Source organism: Chelonoidis abingdonii, chromosome 2, assembly GCF_003597395.2.
Source record: "Chelonoidis abingdonii isolate Lonesome George chromosome 2, CheloAbing_2.0, whole genome shotgun sequence".
Classification (NCBI taxonomy): Eukaryota; Metazoa; Chordata; order Testudines; family Testudinidae; genus Chelonoidis; species Chelonoidis abingdonii.
Window position 1 is genome coordinate 238471526 of NC_133770.1, and position 23239 is coordinate 238494764.

General features: G+C 41.6%; 1 protein-coding gene across 5 annotated transcripts in view; it reads right to left on the minus strand.

Annotated features, from left to right (window-relative positions):
- The window catches only part of PDE7A (phosphodiesterase 7A), a 165710-nt gene that overhangs the window by 15333 nt on the left and 127138 nt on the right, over positions 1 to 23239 (minus strand). For 4 of the 5 annotated variants that reach the window (XM_032804105.2, XM_032804103.2, XM_032804104.2 and 1 more), the window contains 4 exons: positions 20052 to 20203; positions 18630 to 18693; positions 8227 to 8322; positions 1887 to 1987 (listed from right to left, as the gene is read on the minus strand). In XM_032804105.2, coding sequence (XP_032659996.1) covers positions 1887 to 1987; positions 8227 to 8322; positions 18630 to 18693; positions 20052 to 20203 — 413 coding nt within the window. The remainder of the gene's footprint in view (positions 1 to 1886; positions 1988 to 8226; positions 8323 to 18629; positions 18694 to 20051; positions 20204 to 23239) is intronic. The other variant, XM_032804106.2, reaches the window with a different exon arrangement.

Here is a 23239-nt window from a genome sequence, read left to right on the forward strand (position 1 = left end):
TCCCGCAACTAAAGAGCTTTTCACAGGGAAAACAAAAAACAAGGAACAGGATAGAGAAGAGACTGACAAAGTGCATATAGAAGCAGACCAATGATAAGCTACCAATGTACCCTGGTATAAAGTTGTTTGAATTCAAATGATCATTAATGGTAATGCATCACTTGAAACCATGCAATAATAATACTTATTTACCATTTACTTATTTACTTTATCTACCAAAGAGAAAAACCTGTGCCAAGCCATATGACTGCTGGAGAACCAACAAAATATTCAGATGCTAGTTTACTGAACAGCCCAGGAATCTGTAATACCATCAGTGACTGTTAACTGAGTTTGGTGGTTTGAATCTACCCCAGCTGTAGAGAATTTGGGTAAGGAAAGATTTTTGTAGGCATGGCAATGACATTTTTTATATGCTGTCCATGGTGTCCCTGGAAATTTTTGGGAGAGCTGATTTTTTTTTTCATTTTGCAAAATGACTGAGATATATTTCTGTACCAAACAGAATTTGCTCTTTTTAGCACTAACGAACAGTTCAGGAGAATAAGTATTTAGGGTGCTAAACAGCATTTGGAGGAATGAAAAGTCATAACAATGTAGACCTTATCGAAGGTTTTCTTTTGCTCAGGGCTTATGACACTTGTCCAGTGTTTCATGATGAGGTGTTTTATAGCACTGACCTGTGCTGGAAAAATCCTCCACTTCAAGAAATATGCACGTCATTGCTGAATCAGAAGCTGTCAGTAATGACTCAAGAACGCCCTCTTCCCTGCCCTCCCCACCATCCAACAAAAGTGCACTGTTGTATGAATATTTCACAACCCTAAAATGTGTCACTACAAAAGGATTTCAGTTTTTTATTTTGAAAATATGGTCACCTACAGAAGGGGATAACACCTAAATCCTTTCTAAAATAAAATTTGTTACCTCCAGAAAGCACCTTGCTGTGAATAGCTAAATATATAACTGCTTGATCTTATTTTCATTACCCTCATCTCCTCCCTCCTTTTGGTTGTCAGTTATGTGTTGCATCTTGTCTCATATGAGGCCCCAAACCTACATGGAGCCCCAACGACCTTAATGCAATGCTATCGATAGCATGACGGCAAATGATTGCCACCTTGAAGCTTCAGACAGTTTAGTTAATCAGAGTAGGTAATATGTGATCATACAGCACCCTCGTACAACAGGGCCCCACTCTTAAGTGGGATCTCTAGGCATGACAAAAATATAAATAAAATACTTGCCTACCTCCCAGAGCATTACAAACTTTATTTAATTAATATTTGTAAGTGCTTTGAGGTCTTTGACAAGACACTATGCAAGACTAGTGTAGACCACTATTACCATACAAGAAGATAAAACATCAGAGTTGAACTAGATAGCTGGTTTCCAGCTGGCTTCAGTATACCACGTGTCTTCTTTAACCTAATCAGAAAGTAGCATTTTTCCCTGAAGTTTCCTGTTTAGTGTGTAGCCTATACCAGAGTACCAGTAATTCAAGTCACCTCTGACAACTGTTAGCTTTGCTCAGCTCCTAACATAGAACTCTCTTTGCTAGGTACCTCCCTTTCATAATGTCCATTTTAGAAAGAAGAAAGGACAGACAACGGTTGTACACTGCTACAACTTGCATCTGGTAGAGGAGCTTTGTTCATTAGTATCCAAGGTGAACTAAGCATAAGTGATAGATCAGCTTTTGAAAAACTGAGTTATTTGGATCTCCACTGCCAGCTTCTGACTCAATGATGTGCATACTTCTTGCAGCAGAGTTTTTTTTTTTCCCTGTAGCTTAAAATCTTTACAGTTTTACGGAACATTAAGAAAAATACAAACATTACATTTGTACCTTTACACGTTACATAAAACAAATTTTTATATCCTACCTTAGGTTCTTTTAAATAACAGTGCATGGCTTGAGTCACATCAGCAGCATGAACTGCATTATGATAAGGGTTGTGACTATGATAGTCTTCTTGAACCATAACTATATAAAGAAAACAAACAACTAGGTTTAATTAAAATGGCATTTTAAAAAAAAATAAGCCATATAAATATCACAATTTGACATTTTTGATTAGACATATATAAACTCCACATACCAAATCTGTTTAAGTAGAACCATCTCCAGTACACTCACACAAAGGTTTTATGTGGTCACACAATATTTTTTAAGCTAACACAAGATTTAGTACAAAAGCATCCTGGAAATCAAGTTACTTAACTCTTAACCAAAAAGTTATGATCTGGAATATTATGATCTTGACTGAGCAACCACCTCCTTAGCAGGAGTCTCTCTCTCTCTGCTAAGCCAGTCTGCCTGAACATTGAGGCAACCTGGAACACGCACATGGAAGTCGATTCTATTCATCAGAATAGCAGGGCTGACAACTCTGCTAACTTTTTGCGTCCCTCATAGATAATTTAGACAATCCACGCATCACACTGGTGGGCCTTGATCAGAAAATGGTACCCTACAGCAAGCCATCAGGGATAGAAGAGCTAGCTGTACTGCTTTTAGTTTCTGTACATGTGAATAAGTCCTTCCTTCCTGACCACTGTCCAGCCACCAGCCCCATAAGAACCAGACTTTTGTCTTTGCTTGCCTTTCCAAGTCCTTCTTGCTTTCCTTAAGCACTGCAATTACAATATGTGGAAGGTCACTTGAGTAGAATCAGTACAAGAGAACTAGTTTGCAGCAAAAACAAAAGAAAACTGGTTAGTAATCTACTCTATAATTTCACTTCATCTGTGCACTGGGTGCCCACACACCTGTTGGAGATTCTTCCCCTCTGCTACCTTGTGCCATCATATGAAGGTATAAAGAGTGGAGACACCCTTGACCACCTCCTCAGTCCTTCTCGCCAGACAGAGTCTGACAGAAATAGAAAGAAGAGTGGGCTGTAGAATGGACATGTGTAACACATCTCAAGGAACAACCATTACAGAATAGACTAGTAACTGTTTTCTCTTCAAGTGATTGCATATGTCCATTCCATTTCATTCAGGAGCTGTTTGATATGGCAGTGAGATCAGAGTCTACGTGAATAAGGATTGCAGGACCACATGCCCAAATCTGGAATAATCTTTAGAACAATGAAAGAGGGCATGATGTGAAGCAAAGGTGTGTACTGAAGACCAAGTCACTGCTTTGCAAACGTCCAGAATAGTCACCTGGGCCACAAAGACTGCACGAGATCTTGTTGCATGTGTTAACACCCTACTCTGTGGAGTTATACTAGCCAAGTCAGAACACAAACAAATGCAAGTGGAGAGCCACAACAAAATCCTCTGAGAATAGACTGGAAGGCTCTTCATTCTGCCCACAATTGCCACAGCTGTGACAATGACCTAGATTGTTTAGTTTTCTCCAGGTAAAAAGCTTAATGCTCTTCTGAAGTCCAGTGTGCAGTGTGTCTCCTCATCACTATGATTATGAGGCTAAGGGAAGAAAGTTGGTAAATACATAGCCTGATTCATATGAAAGTGAGACACCATATTGGTAACTAACTTCAGATGAGAACACAGATAAACCTTGTCCTCGTAGAAGACCGTATATGGAGGTTCAGAAACCAGAGCTCTCCTGGATGAGGAGACTGACACCAAAAATGCCACCTTCATGGAGAGATGAAGTAATGAACAAGTTGCCAATGAGTCAAACAGAGATCCATTAGCTTTGCTAAAACCAGATTTAAGGCCCAAGAGGAGACAGGACCCTCCACTTGGGGATATAACCAGACCAACCCCTTAAGAAACCTAATCACCACTGGATTGAAGGGGGTTGGGGAGGGGAAGGGTGGTTATCAACTGGTGGGTAGAACCCCAAGATATCTGCCAGATAGACTTTGACAGAACTAATGGCAAGATCTTGTTGCTTCAGGTAAAACAGATAGTCCAACACATGGTGGATCAGAGCCTGGACCAGGAAAATGCCTTTCTGCTGTGACCAGATGAAGAATCTCTTCCACTTTGCTAGTAAGTATACCTTGTAGAAGGTTTTCTATTACTTAAAAGCAAACTGTGGACCTCCTTTAAACAAATTTCTTCAAGTTGCCATGGAGCTTCAAGGTTTTCAGGTGTAGGGCCCTGCAGGTTGGGGTGGAGGAGGCAATCATGATTCTTGGAGATCAGGCAGTGTCAGATGAGCTCTGCGTGAAAGAGTTAGCAGACTGGAAAACCAGTGTTGCCACGGCCATGCCAGAACTGTAAGCTTAACTCGTGTGGACCTGGAGAAAATGCATACAGGGGCTTGTCTGACTAAGGCAGAGAGAAACATCCATCAGAGACCTAGGGCTGTGACCTGCTTGAGAACAAAACTGGTGATACTTCCTATTGATTTTTATAGTAAACAGGTTTATAAGGGGAGTCCCCCACCACTGGAAAATGAACCTGGCCATATCCGGACAAAGAGACCACTCAAGACAACTGCTGAACAATCTACTTAAGCGGTTTCTCAGAGCATTCTGAGCACACGGGAGGTGAGAGGCTTTGAAGTGGATTGAGTTGTTGATGCAGAAATCCCACTGCCTTTCCCTGGTACCTGCCAAGATCATCCAGTTTCCTATCATCAAGTCATGTTGCCTGACTGCAGTTGTAACTAGTACCATGATTGATGAAAGTCATCAGGGCTTATGTAATGTCAAAAGATTGGGAGCAAATGCAGAATGAGGGTTTTGAACAAACTAACGCTTCACATGGGAGACAAAAATGTTTATTTCTGTTAGTCTTATCTAGCAAGACAACATAATGCTTCCATTTATATGGCCACCCATACCCCATCTCCATGGATGAGAGGGCAAGTCAGAACGTCTCCATCCAGAATTTCTGCTGCTTCATAAACTGGTTCAGTCACTTGAAGTCTCAAATCCTCCCCCACTCACTCAACGTATTGATTATTGCAACATTCCTAGGGTAACACACTTGTCATTGGAAAAAATCAGGGTCATTGTTCCATTTCTGGAGAAACAGTGGTCTGACGACACATTTGATATGTGTCTTCTCTGACTGATGAAGCTAGTGTGACGGGTTGGATCACAGAAACCCCCTTGGGAACTGCCACCTGATGTGCCAAGACTACTTCCGCCCCTGCTTTCCTGCCCTGTCAGCTTAGAACTTCAATGCCCTGCCTGGTCTGAGCCAGACTTGCTAGCCTGCTGCAAACCCAGACCAAGGTCTGAACCACGTCCCCTAACAGCTGTAGGCTTGACTGAAAGCAGTTTACAGAAGTGTTCTTGTCTTTAACACTCAGATGCCCAACTCCCAGTAAGGTCTAAACCCAAATAAATCCGTTTTACCCTGTATAACGCTTATACAAGGTAAACTCATAAATTGTTCGCCCTCTATAAACACTGATAGATATACACAGCTGCCTCCCCCTCCCCCGGTATTAATACATACTCTGGGTTAATAAATAAGTAAAAAGTGATTTTATTAAATACAGAAAGTAGGATTTAAGTGATTCCAAGTAGTAACAGACAGAACAAAGTGAATTACCAAGTAAAATTAAATAAAACATGCAAATCTAAGTCTAATACAGTAATATAACCAAGTACAGATAAAAACCTCACCAGTAAGCTTACTGTTACAGACTAGTCTCCTTTTAGCCTGGGTCCAGCAATCACTCACACACCTTGTGGTTATTGTCCTTTGTTCCAGTTTCTTTCAGATATCCTTGGGGTGGAGAGGCTCTCTCTTTAGTCAGCTGAAGACAAAATGGAGAGATCTCCCACAGGCTTAAATAGACTCTCTCTTGTGGCTGGAGATCCCCTCCTCTCTCCTATGCAAAGTCCAGCTCCAAGATGGAGTTCTGGAGTCACCTGGGCAAGTCACATATCCATGCATGACTTACAGTCTTTACAGACAGAAGCCATTGCTCACATGGTATCCTGAATGTCTCCAGGAAGACTTCTTATGTGGATTGGAGCATTGCAAGATGCATTGTTCCTTAAGTGCTTCTTGATTTGGCACTTAACTTTGCAAATTCCTTTCTCCAGGAACTGACCAAATGCTCTACTAAGGTTATTTAGAAATTAAGCCAGTACACGGCCAATATTCATAACTTTGAATACAAAAATGATACTTATGTGCAAATTGGACGAATAGATTCAGTAAACCATAACTTTTACAGAGATATGCTACATGGCACATGTAGCATAAAACATACTCCAGTTATGTCATATTCCCATAAAGCATTATGGGATACATCATCACAGCTAGAGTCTGGAGATGAATTTGCAAACAGGACAATGGGGGAGACAGAAGATCTCAAAGTAGTTTCTAGTTACCATAGAGAGCACCCGTATGCCTGAAATTCTGAGAGCCCAATGGGACTGAAAAATGGACACCTGGAGGTAAAACCTTGGAGTGACCTCAAGTAATCAGAAATGATCTTGGGAGAGGACTGAAACAATCTGAACTGTCTTTTGCTTTCTAAAAAAACTGCAACAGTCTGTAAATTGGCCTAGGGAACAGCCAGAAGAGGAAGGCTTTTTCCTGGAAGTAGCATCCAAGACTGGATTTGGGTCATCCTGTCAGCAGCTATAATTAGAAAGAATATTTTCTTATTGGTCAGATATGCTAGGATAGAATTAAGGAAGAGTCTGAAAAGTGGGAATATCCTTGGAGGGGAAGGGAGCCATCCCATGCTAGAATGAAAGCTTGTCTTCCTCCCCCAAAACAGCCTTAGAGAGCCCTCCTGACAACTATAGAGCTGTTGAATGTGTTGGCAGATGACCCAAGAGAATCTCGGACCATGTGGCTGAGGTTCCTGATTACCAGAAGACATTTAGATAGGTTATTCCAAAGTGATGTTAAAAATGAAATAAAGTTCCCTCTCTAGCTGAACCTCAGATAACCAGGGGATGACCAAGGAGACAAGACAAACAGCTTGTCACAGTGACATACTGGACAGCCTAAAATAAGAGGTTTGTCTAGATACTCCCTTCACTTTCCAGTCTACAGGTTTCTAAGGACAGCTGATGTGTTTGTTTGGATGAAAGACCCTGAATCCATTTAAGGAAACACCAGTCATTTATAAGGAGAAACTGCTAGGGAACTTGTAAAGCATTTGAACAGACTGATGAATAGACTGGACTCCTGCCTGTCCTTTCTGTCTGCGGGAGGGGAGAAATCCTCTGAGTCTCATTTATCCTTGCTTTTTCAAACTTCATAACCACAAAAACATGCTTTGTATCAAACAGATCAAGCCTTCTGAGAAACCCGGCCAAAGGGAACAGAGAGCTGCTTCTCCTGGCTCAATTGAGAACTAGCCTTCCCTTCACACTGAGCTGGAGGACACAGGGGAAAACAGGCAATGTGAGGGATGAGTCTTTGGCCTTGAGCAACCAGTCATGGTAAAGGCATCCTAGGACATCACTGACAAGTGAGATGTTGCAACACATGGTGACTCTTGTGTGAAAACAAGAAGGAACCATCATTCCAGGGACTGTGCCAAGGACATTAGGATACAGAAATGTAAGTCCATAAACAATTAAACAGATCTGCTCTCCTATTGTCAAATAAAAGTAATATTAATTTACACCTTTCTCATAGACTCATAGACTTTAAGGTTAGAAGGGACCATTATGATCATCTAGTCTGACCTCCTTCTCCAAGTATACACAATACAGCATCATCTCCTGATGGTCCCAAACATTCCTGTACAGCTTTAAGGAGAGTAGCTTCAATTCCTACATCAGTGGAGCAAGACTGGATCCTTTTCTATACTACTAAAAAGACTTGAGCAGAAACTGGTGTCAGCAACTGGCACTCTGAACTGGCGATTACTATGGGTTAGGTAAGGACAAACTATGCTTCTTTTCAGAAACCAAGACGAAAACCAACATTATATTTCAATAATATTCTCACTATCTCTTCTTCCCTCATCTGTGATGTGAAATTCAGCCTTCATAATCCGCGGCATACAACCATGATGCATCATGAAATTCACACATTCTTGGGCAAAATCAATTTTTTTCTGCTAAAATTAATTTCACTGCTTTTTGTGGATTTTTTTTCCTTCACCTCCCTAATGCCATTATTAAAATTAAGCTATTTCCAAAATTTGTAAGTGCGCACAGTATCACAATACTATCATTATAGGAACCAGCTTCAAATTAGTGCTGTTCAAACTTTCTTGCTAAACTGTAAGCAGTACTTCAAATGGTATCTTTTAAAATGCAGTTAAGGAGTAATGTTCACTTTAACAAAAGGCTATAATATATTTACCTAAAAATCTACGAAGTTTCATCATATCTAAGTGGAAGTGTTCTATCAGTCCATGAAGATTAAACAGGTGGAAGGTTAAGCTGACTAGACTGTTCCCTAAAAATAAAATACAAATATTAATTCATTTAAAAAAGGGAAAAATATTTAAACACTTTTGAATAAAAAAGTTATGCAAACAGATTGAAAATGTATAAGAATTCTGTAAACCTTAATTGGTCTAATCCATTAATAATTTCCCCCAGTGATTCTCAATATATCCACTACTAGCAATAAACTGTGCAATGAGAAGTCTCACTCACTATTAAAAAAATTAAAAAGTCCATTTTCAGTGGCACTGTACCTTTAAAACAATAAACCTGCAATCCACCTAAGTAGATTTATTGCTTAAAAAAGGAACACAGAGGTAACTAAGCCAAAAAACTTGTCAATGTTGGCAACTGCCCCAAGTCGAACACTTTATATTTAGTTATTCCACCATGTGTTCATTTTTGCAAAAGTATTCCTTGCTGAAATCAGAAATAAAATAAATACAAATGTGCAATTTGCTACGAAATTTGTAGGACTACAAAGCAACTGCTATAATCATTCATTCACTAGGAGCTGAAATATTCTATATCATACATTTGATTTCTTTTTTTAAAAAAATTCAGAGGCAGTAAGGAAAGGCTTGCAAATTAAATATACATAATACTGACAACTAGATCAGTTTTTGGCATATTTACTTTGACAGTGTCCCTTTAACAACCAGTTAGCACACACTGAGTGGCTGTGTAAGTGCTTTACTCAGAAGCACAAAATTCCCCACCCCATATAACTTATTGTCATGTTTCACCACATGCGTGCATGTCATTTTGGTACCACTTCCCCAAAAAGCTGTTATTCCCAACACAAGGGCAAGATGTTCTTCAGAAATCTACTCCTTTAAGAGGTATTTATCCAGAAGCACTCTATATTCAGTTTGTATGGGAAAAATCACAGAAAGATGTATGTGCAACACTCTCCCCATACAGCTTCAAAGAACTGGACTGCCAACGCTGCACTCTGCCCAATTCATTCTTGCTGGAACTCCGACAGAGAGGAAGGAGAGTGGGTCATGGAATGGATATGAGCAACACATCTCAAAGGACAACAGTTACAAAAGGTAACTGTCTTTTCTTCTTCAAGTGCTTGCTCATGTCCATTCCATTGTATGTGACTCCCAAGCAGTAACACCAAAGGTGGATAGGAGTTCTTGGACATGTTGATTGCAACATGCAGTCAGCTCTGCCAAATCCAGTGTTATCTCTGGCTTGGGTGATGGTATAATGCATTGTGAACGTGTGTACCAAAGACCACGTTGCAGCCCTGCAGATGTCCTGAATAGGAAGATGCGCCAGAAGGCAGCCAAAGACCCCTAACCCCTAGTCAAGTGAGCCTTCACTATCAGTGGAGGCACAAGCCTGCATCAACTCGTAACAAGTACAGATGCAGGTGCTGAGCCAATTCAAAATCCTCTGAAAGGACATCGGAAGGCCCTTCATCCTCACTAATGCGATAAAGAACTGGGTCAATCTGCACAAGGAGTTGGTACATTCCAGATAGAAAGCTAGGGTGCACCTGACATCTAGAGTGTGCAGCTGCCTCTCCTCATTGGTAGTCTGATGCTTTGGACAGAATACCAGGAGGAAGATATCCTGGTTGATAAGGAAGTGTGACATCATCTTTGGCAGGACAGCCAGACAGGGCCGCAGCTGGTCATTGTCCTTGTAGAATATTGTGTCTGGGGGGCTCCGAAGTGAGGCTTGAAGTCCAGGGATCGGGGCACGCCCTGTCCCTAGGCTAAATGCTATAGGGGACTAACTAACTATTTCTAACTCATGCACTAAGGGAACTAATAAACTATACAAAGTTTCTAAGAACTATATACAGAGAATCACAACTAGACACAGTTGAGAAGGAAAGCTTGCTGAGGCAAGGAGACGTTCCAGCACCATCACTGGCAGTAAGAAGTAACTAGGGAGAGGGGGAGCCAGTGGCATCCCTTATACTGGTCCCATTCCAGAAGGCGCCAGAGCCAGTCTCCTCCAGACACCCCGGGGGGAAAAAAGGCAGTTACCTTTTTCCATAATTGGTATTCTTCGAGATGTGTTGCTCATGTCTATTCCACAGTAGGTGTGCGTGCTCTCCACGTGCACCGGTGCCAGAAGTTTTTCCCCTAGCAGTACCCGTAGGGGGGGAGCGCCCCCTGGAGTGGCACCTGCCTGGTGCGGTATAAGGGGAGCTGCGTGCTCCCCCCACACTCAGTTCCTTCTTGCCAGACAACTCTGGGAGCAGGGAAGGAGGGCAGGATGTGGAATAGACATGAGCAACACATTTCAAAGAACACCAGTTACGGAAAAAGGTAACTGCCTTTTCTTCTTCGAGTGATTGCTCATGTGTATTCCACAGTAGGTGATTCCAAGCTGTATCTGCTGGAGGTGGGATGGAGTTCATAAGTTCTTGGGACAGAGTACCGCCCTGCCGAACCCAGTGTCATTCCTGGTTTGGGAGACTATCGCATAGTGCGAGGTGAACGTGTGAACCGAAGATCACGTGGCAGCCCTACAAATGTCCTGAATAGGGACATGGGCCACAAACACAGCCAACGAGGCCTGCACCTGCGTTGAGCATGCCCTAACAATAGGTGGCGGGGGAGCACCCACCAGCTCATAACAGGAGTGGATGCATGAAGTGATCCAGTTGGACAGCTGCTGAGCGGAAATCAGCTGGCCTCTCGCGCGCTCAGCTAAGGTGACAAACAACTGCAAGGACTTTCTGAATGGCTTGGTTCACTCGAGGTAGAAAGCCAGAGCCCGCCTCACATCGAACATGTAGAGGCGGCATTCCTCATTAGTCCCATGGGGTTTGGGGCAAAGGACTGGTAGAAAAATGTCCTGACCCATCGGGTAGGTGGAGACCACCTTCGGGAGGAACGCAGGGTGTTGGCAGAGCTAGCCCTTGTCCTTATGAAACATAGTATATGGCATCTCTAAGGTCAGGGCCCTGAGCTCTGAGATCTGCCTGGCCGACAAGACAGCAACCAGGAAGGCCACCTTTCATGAGAAGTGAGACCAGGAACACGTCGCCAGCGGCTCAAACAGAAGCCATGTAAGATTCAGGTCCCACTGCAGGACCAGGGGCTTAGAATATGGGTAAAGCCAGTCCAAACCCTTAAGGAATCGGCCGGTCATAGCATGGGAGAACATCGTGTGTCCTTGCACCGGGGGATGGAAAGCTGATATGGCTGCCAGAGGCACCCTGACTGATAAGGGCAGCAGGTCCTGGGCCCTCAGCCAGAGGAGGTAACCAAGGATAAGCTGGATCGAGGCAGCCCTTGGGGATACACCTTGGTCCGATGCCCACCTAGCAAAATGAGACCACTTTGCAATGTAGTAGCAGCGAGTGGAGGGTCTTCTACTCTCAAGGAGGACATGCTGAACCAGAGCTAAGCATGTCTTCTCCTTGCCACCGAGCCACTGAGCAGCCACGCCGTGAGGTGAAGAGCTGCCAGGTTGGGGTGGAGGAGATGGCCACACTCCTGAGAGAGAAGGTCCAGGCAGAGTGGCAATGGCCACAGCGGAGCCGCCGCCAGGCCTAAGAGGGTCCCCATACCAGTGCTGCCTGGGCCATGCCGGGGCAATGAGGAGGACCCTGGCCTTGTCCGTCTTTATTTTCTCTAGGACCCTACTGATCAGAGGGAGCTGGGGGAAGGCGTATAGGCGTTAGCCTGACCAGGGCAGGATAAAGGCATCGGAGATAGCACCCCTCCCCAGGCCCCCCTGGAGCAGAACAGGGGGCATCGTCGGTTCTGTCTGGTCATGAATAGGTTCACCTGGGGAGTTCCCCATCTCCAGAAAAGCTAGAGGGCCACTTCCAGGTGTAGGGACCATTTGGGCTGAGAGGAAAAATCCCTGCTCAAGCGATCCACCCTCACATTCCAGATACCCTATAGGTGAAAGGCTCCAGAAGCCTCCCAACTTCCTGCTCAAGCAGAGCCTCATGCAATGGGTCCCCCAAGAGGGATGAAGGCAGGGGATGGCTGGATGAGTAGGAGGTAAACTGGAGGGTGTAACCTCGGGAGATGGTGTTGACGGAGATTCTGAGCAGGATTCCAAGAGGGAACGGCGTCGACAGTCATGCCGCGACCGACTGTGGTACCGCTTTCAAGACAAGGATCGTTGGCGTCGTCCGTTATGGTTCCATCTGTGCTTGCTCCGTGAAGATGAGCGGTGCCGGGAGTCCTGATCAGATGGCAGCCATCCAGACAGTCTAGCCGGCATCGACGGTGATCCATATGGACTGAGCCCTGAACGATCACTGGGTGGTGACCCATATCGGGAACGTTCCCTTGACTGAGAGCAGGGTATCGGGCCAGTGGCAACTATGGTGATCCCAGCGGTAGCTTGCCTCTGGAGTGTGTGGCTGACATTGGCAGCGCTCCCAGCCCTGGCATGGACATGACATCCTTAGCTGCCTGGAGGTCTTTGAGTGTAGATGACATCTGGAGAGGCCTGCTCCAAAGAGGCTGGGTTACTCCGCACTCCAGTGAGTCGGAGGCCTAGGGCCCAGTGGGGACCGAGGACTACCTGACATGGGCTTCGTCTCTGTCCCAGACTTCCCTTGGTGCCTTTGCAAAGAGGGCGTCTTTACGGTCCTCTTGGCATGCCCCATGGAAGAGGAGCGGTGCAGATTAGTCGAAGGTACCGGAGGGTCTCCGCGTACCAACGCTGTGGTGCTGGGTACCGGATCGGAGCAGCGTGCCAGGGTGGGGCCAGTGCTGACTCCATCAGGATGGCCCAGAGTCTAATGTCTCTTTCTTTTTTAGTCCAGGGCTTGAGCGGCTTGCAGATCTTGCACCTTTCGCTGATATGGGTTTCTCCCAAGCAGCACAAACAGTCTGTGTGCGGGTCACTCCTTGGCATAAAACACCTACAGGAGCCGCACGACTTAAATCCCGGGACATGGGCTCGCTAACTAACTAAACTTCATTGAAAACTAAACTGACTACAGGTACTACTGAATGAACAGTTCTGGGGACAAGCTGCAGCAAGGCTGGAGCTAAGCAGTTCTGACGCACCTTCACTGGCGGCAAGAAGGAACTGAGAGTTGGGGGAACACACAACTCCCCTTATACCATGCCAGGCAGGTGCCACTCCAGGAGTCATGGGAGGCGCTCCCCCCCACGGGTACTGCTATGGGAAAAACTTCCGGCACTGGTGCACATGGCAAGCACGCACACCTACTGTGGAATACACATGAGCAATCACTCGAAAAAGAACTTCCGGCATCGATGCACATGGCAAGCACACACACCTACACGGTATGGACATGAACGAGCACTAGAAGAAGAACCAGAGTTTACTGATGTGTTAAACCAGCTTTTCATAGCAGTAGTCTCTTCTGCAAGGGCAAAGAGAATATTTCCTTCATTTCAGGTTATTCAGCTCAGTTCAATAACTAGTTCATTTGAAGGTGAGAAACTAATTGGGAGTTGAAAAAGCACAAAAGCTTGGTTTCCTCTTCTAATCTATGAATAAGAACTAAGTGAGAGTACGTAAGATATAAAACCCTTAAGGACATGGTGACCTGAAACAATAATTTCAATTCACTAACTACAGATACAATTTCCTTTGTTTAATTAATCAGTTTTAAATACAAAAATATGTTTTAATAAACTTACTTTTCTCCTAATTTATCCAGCCCATTTGATTGTTTTTATTAGGTTCAATAAAAAAAATGCTGTTCTGTGCATTTTTAATTGATTTCCAATTTCCACCCTTATGCAGCTTGACACAAAATCACAAGTAGAAAAATTAAACTTCTATTAAGTAACATCATTCACCATTTTCTAATGTAATAAAATGTAAAAATTAAGATTGAATAACTGTATGTTAAGTTCAATAATTTCTTAGACAAATATATGTAGATATAGTGTTTCCTGATGGTTAGCAAAAAGTAGTACCAAATTATATCAATTTAGGAAAATAACAAGCACAAATGTGAAAAATAGGTTAAAACTGACTATTCAAATCAAAGTTTCCTGTTTGTCAATTTAAGTGCTAATTAAAAATCATGCATCCGACGAAGTGGGTATTCACCCACGAAAGCTCATGCTCCAAAACGTCTGTTAGTCTATAAGGTGCCACAGGATTCTCTGCTGCTTTTACAGATCCAGACTAACACGGCTACCCCTCTGATAATTAAAAATCAATTATTTAAATCACTTTGAGTAGACAAGCCTTTACTGTGCCCCCTATGTCTCATGTGAACAGGGTGGACTGATTTAAATCAAAGTAATTTAAATTCACTACATTAATCCATCCTGTCCACGTGAGACACAGGGGGCACAGTTAGGGCTTGTCTACTCAAAAAAGTTGCATAGATATAACCTGAATCTGCTTTTCCACAGATACTGATATACTGGTCCAAAAAGGCTACGTGTACACTTGTTTCTATATAAAAGTCTTGTTTCAGTTTAGTGAAACCTGCTCCTAACTGATTTAAGCTAAGATGAAGTAAGCCATTCTTATAGCAAAATAAGAGTACCAATAGTGTGCGTCTACATATCAGCATAGCTATGTCTGTACAGCTATGCTGACAGAACCCCATAGTCTATTGGCTAGTTCACACCTGAAACACTACAGTGGCACAGCTGCAGCTGGGCTGCTATTGCGCTTCACTGTAGAGACTACAGCGATGGGAGAGATTCTCCCATTGCTATAAATCCATCTCCCCAAGAGGGAGTAGCTAAGTTGATGGAAGAATTCTTTTGTCCACCTATTACTGTCTACGCTGGGGGTTAGGTTGGCTTAACTACATCACTCAGGGATATGGATTTTTCACACCCCTGAGTGATGTATCTGGGTCGATTTAACTTTTGCATGTACACCTGGCCTATATCAAAGGAAGGGTTTTTTCCATCAGGGTAAGAATAGCACCTCCTCAAAGTTTGCTATGTTGATGGAAGTATTCTTCCCTCAACATAGCTGCATCTACATTGGGGGTTAGGTTGACATAAGCTATGTCAGTCAGGGATGTGTTTTTTTCATACCTCTGACCAATTTAGTTATGCTGACCTAACTCAAGTACAGACCCAGCTACAGCTTTTTGCACCACATTAACTTTACAGTAACTCCTCACTTAAAGTTGTCCTGGTTAACGTTGTTATGTTGCTGATCAATTAGAGAACATGCTATTTAAAGTTGTGCAATGCTCTCTTATAATGTTGTTTGGCAGCCGCCTACTTTATGCATTGCTTGCAGAAAGAGCAGCCCGTTGGAGCTAGCTGGTGGAGGCTTGGAACCAAGGTGGACTGGCTGCCCCACTATCAGCTCCTTGCTCCCCTAAGTTCCCTGTGCGGCAGCCACCCAGCAGGCTATCGATTGCTGGCAGTTCAGTTGTCCCTCCCCCCACTGCCATGTGCTGCTCCTGCCCTCTGCCTTGGAGCTGCTCCCAGGAACCTCCTGCTTGCTGAGCAAGGGAGTGGGAGGGGAACAGGGGTGCTAATGTCAAGGTGTTCCCCTCCCCTCCCACTCCTGTACCCTCATCTCCAAAGAGCCGGGGGGTGGGTGGGACACCACAGGGCTTAGGACAGAGGTAGCTTGCTGGCAGCAGCTGCTGTCTCAACTTGCTGATCTACTTAAAAAGGCAATGTACTTAGAGCAGGGCCAGAGTAATTAAAGGGGCAATGCGCGTCTCTCTCTCTCTCACACACACACGGTTTGTGTCTCTGTCTCTTTCTGCCACGCTGTCTCTCCTCCCTCCATTCGTGCTGCCTTGTAGTGTGTGAAGTTACACTAACAACAATGTGTTAACCCTTGAGGGCTCTGCCTCATTTAGCAGTAAGGCATTCCCTGGGAAATATCCCACCCTCTTCCACTACTGACTTCACCACCTCAACCAAGCTTCACAATAATCATTGCTGTGTAGAGTATGAAATTGTTTGGTGAAAAAAATTTCCCTGGAACCTAACTCCCCTCCCCCATTTACATTTATTCTTATGGGGAAATTAGATTCACTTAACATCGTTTTATTTAAAGTCGTATTTTTCAGGAACACAACTAAAACGTTAAGCGAGGAGTTACTGTATCTATTTAAATCCACACCTTAAATTACACAAGTGCAACTTTCTCATGTAGAAAAGCTCTCATGCTCCTTGTCTTAATGAGACTCACTTTTGGGACAAATGAAACCATAACAAGAATGGATAAAAAGTAAACTGATTCTCTTCCACTAGATGAAAATATAAGATATGATGCCCAGACCTTTCCTTCAACAAAAGAAAGACAGAATACTTGATGCCCCTGACTTTGCAGGGTTGTTTCTTTAATATTTCTTTTCAAAGTCTAACCCTCTGACAAGGTCCCTCAGACTGAAGAAGAAAAGGCCAGGCACAGCAATCTCTCTTTGGTGGTCCATATACTACCAGCCCTTCTTCAACCCAGTTCCACATTTCTCTAAGGTGTCCCAACACAAACGAAATATTATTAAGAAAGAGCTCATCTTTCCCCACAAACTTTCTCCTCTTCTCTTTTATTTCATCATTGTTACCATCACAACTATCCCTCCTTTTTCCCAGACATGAAAGCTTTGTGTCATCTTCAATCCTTCTTTCCCCCAACTACACCTGCACCACCAATTCCTTTCCAATATTTTAGAAATTCATCCCTTTCTCTCCTTTTGTATGACAAGATGTAAGCCATGCTATAACAATTTCTTGCATTGACTACCGTAATCTACTTGCTGGTTTCTCACATGCCCATCTACTGACAATCCTACTCCACCTCCACCTGATTCCTTAGATTGGCTTTACCACTTTTGCATCAAGCTCCATGTCTACTCTCCAATAACTAAGCTATCCATAACTTCATTATACCTTTTCTCTGCCATCAGCTCTTTCTACAGTCCCTCTCTGAAGTCTTTATACTCACCTATTCCAATCATTTCCTTTGCCCACTGTTGATTTATTGCTTTCTTCTATGGTGCCCCTATAACTAGAGCAGCCTCCCACTTTATGGATGCCTAAATACTACTCTCCTTCAAAACCTTCTAAAGCTCCATCTCTTCTATAAAGTTTCCTGGCTATAATGCATAATTCTGCTTTTTGTACTGTATTCTATTATGCTGTAACTATTCTGACTTTAAACTAAATTCCTCAGGGGAAGAGACATGTTTGGCATAATTCACCTATTGGACAGAATCCATGTACACTGATGGCTTTCTATAACTAAGCAGCACAGATTTTAGGTGGTAAGTTTCAAACATTTTTAAAGATCTTTGATAAAGAAAAAGAACGATTAGGCTATCAAGCAACTATTTGAGGGAGTCTATTACACCAGCTCAAGGATTTGGTGATGTAAGTAGTAACACTACTGCAATGTAACTAATACTAGATTTCAGGTCATAGAGTCTGGGCTTTCAAACTAAAAGTGCCAACTGTCCAAAAACCTTTTACCAGGGCTTGGCTACACTTGCAGATGTAGAGCACTGGGAGCTAAACCAGCCTTCTGAGACAGCAGCAAGGAAAACACTGCCGTGTGTTTACACTGTCAGCTGCAAGCACAGTGGCGTGGCCACATTAGCAGCTCTTGCAACGCCACAGAGAGGAATGCATTGTGATAGCTATCCCAGTGTGCAAGTGGCTGCAGCGTGCTTTTCAAATGGGGCGGGGGGAGATGGAGTGCGACAGGGAGTGTGTTGTGTGTATGTAGGGGGAGATGCTGTGTTTTGGGGGGCAGAGACTGTGTCAGCATGCTGTCTTGTAAGTTCAGACAGCAGCAGACCTCCTCTCTCCCCCTGCCTCTCTCACACACATGCACAAATGCCTGCCTCAGCAGCAGCCGCAGCATTCCACAGTAATGGTTTGCTTTGTGTCCCGGAGCAGATAAGCATGCCGGCTGTCAGAAACGGAGCTTTGAAAGGGGATATCCGCATGCCTGCAGCCGAGTTCAAAACAATGATCAGAGTGGCCAATTGACTTCAGAGGATTTTGGGACATTTCCAGAGGCCAATCACAGCACAGTAATGCAACATATCGTCCACACTGACACCCAGGCTTTTCAGCCAGGGCACAGCAAACTTTATGTTTCTCATGGAGGTGGATTACCAGGAGCACTCCAGCTGCAGAGTCCAGGTGTTTTAAGTGCTTTGCCAGTGCAGACACCTCAGGAGTTAGGGTGCCTGGGACTGATTTAATGCGCTCTAACTTGCAAGTGTAGCCAAGCCCTTAGTCACAACACTAGGATAATAAATTTGTACTTTTTAAAGTATAATCAAGCAGTAAGATTCCTCCCCACAGAAAATGAAATGAAATGTTATGGATAGTTTATGGCAGAAAGAACAATACAGCATGCTTAAAAGAATATCCGCAATAAAAGTGAACTTACCATTTGTTAGCCTATCAAGAAGAAAGATATCAAAATTCCATTTTCCAACTTTCTCCAGCATACACTGAAAGCAAAAACATTTCTACTGTAACATTTTCATTCAGTATGTGACTAGCATCAAATTATAGCCCACAAAAAAAGCTACTGCCTTCTGAGCCAGCTGTGGATTTTAACATCTATTATTGAAAATAGATTAAAGGTTTAAAACTTGTAAACCACATTTCTGTCTGATTGTTACAAACTGTTTAACACTTATAAATGTTACAAATAAAATCACTGTAACTGAAATATTAGATATCTTTTTGACAGAACTGGGCAGTCAGCTTAGCTCTTTCCCCTTTTGGTCAAACAAGGAATAGAAAAATATTTTAAAGCCCAAAATTTTCCTGTCCCTCCCTAAACAAAACTGGAGTTAATTCTAAAATGAATTCTAAGACAGAGAGCTTATGCTTATTTCATTTACAACATGTGAATAATAAGCTTTTATTTGATAGCCAATGAGCAGTCCAGTTTCACACTAAATCAGAATTACTGCTCTGTTTTTTTAAGATGACTACATTAAATAAATACTATTGATGTTTAAAAGGGCTTGACAAAAGGAGAGATATGACTGAATTGGTTCCAATATATCCAAATTTGGGATAACAAAGTTGCACTGAAAAAATTATTAGCCACACAAAGCTCTCCAAATGATTATTCTCAGAGGCAAAAAGCCCCCATTAAAGTAGCACAGAGAAAACAGAAATCTAAGATATTTTGTTAAAATAGTCATTTTATCACAAGTAACATCTGTTCTTAACTTCAGAAAAAAGGTCAATACGAATACACTGCATTAAGGATAAAAGCACACATAAAAAGGGCTTCCATTTGCCTCATTAGATTAAGAGGCTGTGTATATAATAAATATGCATTTGTATGCAGACATGCATCTAGTTTGTTTCATAAATGAATTTGTCTGGAATACTGTATCTGACAAAAGACATTATTAAAGTTTAGCCACCTCCAGTGTTTTTTAAATCACATTTGGTATGATCTGCTGCTTTTATAAACAGAGAATCAATAGATGTCGGTCTCAAAAAATTAAATGCCTCATACGATTTGGATATTCATATAACTAGCATGCCCCAGCACAGAAGCTGTTCTTCCTCACTTCACTTACCATGATTCATCTACTATACTGTTCCTTTTTTTTTTCTTTCTTTCATTTGTTTGGTTTGGTTTTGGTTTTACAGGCTAAACTGCATAATCCTGAAGCAAAAGAATTTTGTGGGTTTTTTTTGCACATAATACATACTCAGTATAAGGTCACATTTACTTGCATATATCTGTTTATATACTGTTACAATATGGAAGATATTTGTAATGCTATAAAGCATTCAAATTTTTCTAATAAAAAATTAGGAACAATTTTTAAAAACACACCTTTGCTTGTCCATTATAATCATCATCTAAAATGTTTGAGGAACTTGGAACAGTAATACCACGGAAGAAACGAGATGATCTCAAGTACCGCTGGAAACTAAGTAATCTTCGAATATTCCTTGCAGACACAGACACTTCAATTTCAGAATTTGCTAGAAAATACAAGAAAATAAAAGTCTTTCTTAAAATAAGAGAAAAATCTCTGCAAAAAATAAATATTACAACTTCTTTATTTTACCAGTGTTCAGTATTAGATGAGGTAACAGTTGCATCTAAAATAGCTACATCCTCATCACTAAGTAGTCCCTGAGCTATTTTTCAGAACAAATGTTTCCTATTTAAGCTTATTGTAAAGAGAAATAGATCTATAAACTGTATGCTGGTCATATGTCTTTTAACTAAAAATACAGTGTATTCTAAGGAACACTGAAGAATAACCGCATGTTGCACTAGCACTGTCAGGTTAGACAGCAGACCTATTGAAAGCGGACTATCACAAAACAGTGTTGCAAATGACAGTGTTTTCCAAAAATAACAAGTGTAAATATGTAATGACTGCCAACATCCATTTCTACGATACGATATTTGCACACTAGGAACTGAAGTATATCAACAGCAATGTAGTGGGATATGATTTCAATGACATTATATGAAGAAGCCACATGTGTCCAAAAATAACATACACAAGAACCAAAACCGTGAGACTTTTTTACCCTATATTTAGAAATTGTGTTAATTTTTCAAAAGCATCTATGACTTAGGTGCTTTTGAGAAATGTTACCCAGAACAACTAATTTTTCCAAACAAGCACCCAAATTTCTACTTATTCCTGTGATGTTCTCTGTGAAAATATGAACATAGTTCTTAATAGAACACAATGAAACCTATACAGAGACCATTCTTAGCCTGTTTTCAGAGAACAATCCAAAATACCGCCCAAGTTTTCTACTCCACCTTTATTAGAAGGTAACCTTTAGTAAAGCAACTCATTATACTGTGTAATATACCAACAGGAGATATCAGGTGGTTTACTTCAGGAACTTCAAGATTGAAGTATGGCTTAAGTCAGTGGTTTTCAAACTTTTGTACTGGTGACCCTTTTCACATAGCAAGCCTCTGAGTGTGACTCCCCTCTTATAAATTAAAAACAGTTTTTTACATATTTAACACTATTATAAATGCTGGACGCAAAGTGGGTTTGGGGTGGAGGCTGACAGCTTGTGATCCCCCATGTAATAACCTCACGACCCCCTGAGGGGTCCCAACCCCCAGTTTGAGAACTCCTGGCTTAAGTTCTCTAAAATGATTTATATATTTTCATTCTTAAACCTTATAGGTCAAATTCTGCCTTTGGTTTCTTTTGTACAATACCTCTACAGACAGTTTCATATATTAAGAAAAAGTTGACTGTTCTTATACTCAAACTGTCAATTTTCTCAGAGAAGTGATCAATAAAATCATTACAATACATGTTTAAGAAGCTCAGGGTTGATACTCCTATTCCCAAAATACATAAGCTTGAAAGCAAGAACCAAAATTTACAATCTATACCTTTGTCTTTGCCAAAGGGTGGACAGATTAATTTCAGAAACCACTGATACAATGCAGTAGAAAATATGTTCTTAAAAATCAAACATTCTAACAATATTTTGGAAATGAAGGTTGAAGTTGACCCTTTAAAAATCAATTTTATTAATATACTAAAGCCCAAGAAAGTTACTAGATCATATACACTCTTCTTTAGCTTGATTTATCAAATATGTTATAGTGGCTTTGAAATGCAGTGCAAGATGCTTGTAAATATTTTTGAAGAATCAAAACAATATAAAGAATTTTAAATTACAGAAAAGCTACATATTTCCCAAACAAAAATATGATCTCAGTGAAACATGTCTTTCAATCCTCTAGTCTTGGCTTCCCTTTTTTAAAAAGTAATTTGTCTCTTTAGACACATTTGTCTGAGGATCAAATCTTTTCACCTCTTAAAGTTGTCATGATGCAGAGGAAAGTGAGCAGACCAACAGATATTCAGAACCTAACATTCTTTTCACCTTACATTCTAGAACAGAGATTTAAAAAACACGCAGGGAAAAAACACAACTGAGCTGTGTTGTTTCTTTTGATTATGAAGGCCTTAAAGATGATGCATGTTGGTTTTTTTAAATATAGCTTTTTCTTGTTTTAGTTTTTTAAAATTATGCTGTTTAAGAAGATAAAATAAGAATATATACTGATTTAGACCAGTCATCTATCAAGTACAATACTGTACTAGATGTTTCAGAGGAAAGCACAAGATACCTCCAGATAAGATAGATTATTCCATAATTGTGCATAGGGAAGTTTCTTCCTTACCACCTAAATTTTAAACCTCGTTAATTTTATATTTCAGCAGTCTGGTTCCACCTTGAATAGGGAGGAGCCCATTGCTTTTGAATCAGATCTCCCTTCTCCAATAAGTTTCCCAATGTCTTTTCTCTTTATATCATCTTATCAATGCACGTAGGTCTGCTATATACTAAAAAATACTACATTTGAACAGTTGATAACAATTATGATAACAGACAATACTGAAGGTTTAAGGCCATTCATCGTTGCATCAAGTAACTGTGATTAAACTTCCAAAGTTGGCAAACTTCTTCAGACATGGTAAAATTTTGTAGTCCAGACTACGACCAAGACACTTGAATTCCTCAAAGCTGCTTCTGCACATGGAACTGGAAACATTTCAGATAGCTACCTCAGAACCTTAAACCTAAATTTTTTTTCTAGTAATCTAAATTTAGATTCCAGGTCCTCCCTTCTACATCTCCCTAAGTCACTACATATCACAACTACCCTACTTGCTGCCCAGGATCCACTAGAAGTTTGCCTAGATGTCCCAACATCTTCACATCCAGTAGGCAAGCCATCAGTTGGCTCTGTCACCACATTTCAACCTATTAATATTTCTAATAATCAAACTTCCTGTCACCACATTTTGTGTCTCAGACCTGTAATCCATCTCCTGAAGCAATGCAAGTGCATGAGGAATAAGCCTCCTCTACCATTATTGGAAGGTAGCTTCCAGATAAGGGAAATTTTCCCCTCCTTCTTGGTTGTCCTCCCATCGTAACACCAATTCTCCAATTTTTACTTGAATGTGATATACACAGAATAACCATCTTAAAAGTACTCAAATTCAAATCTAG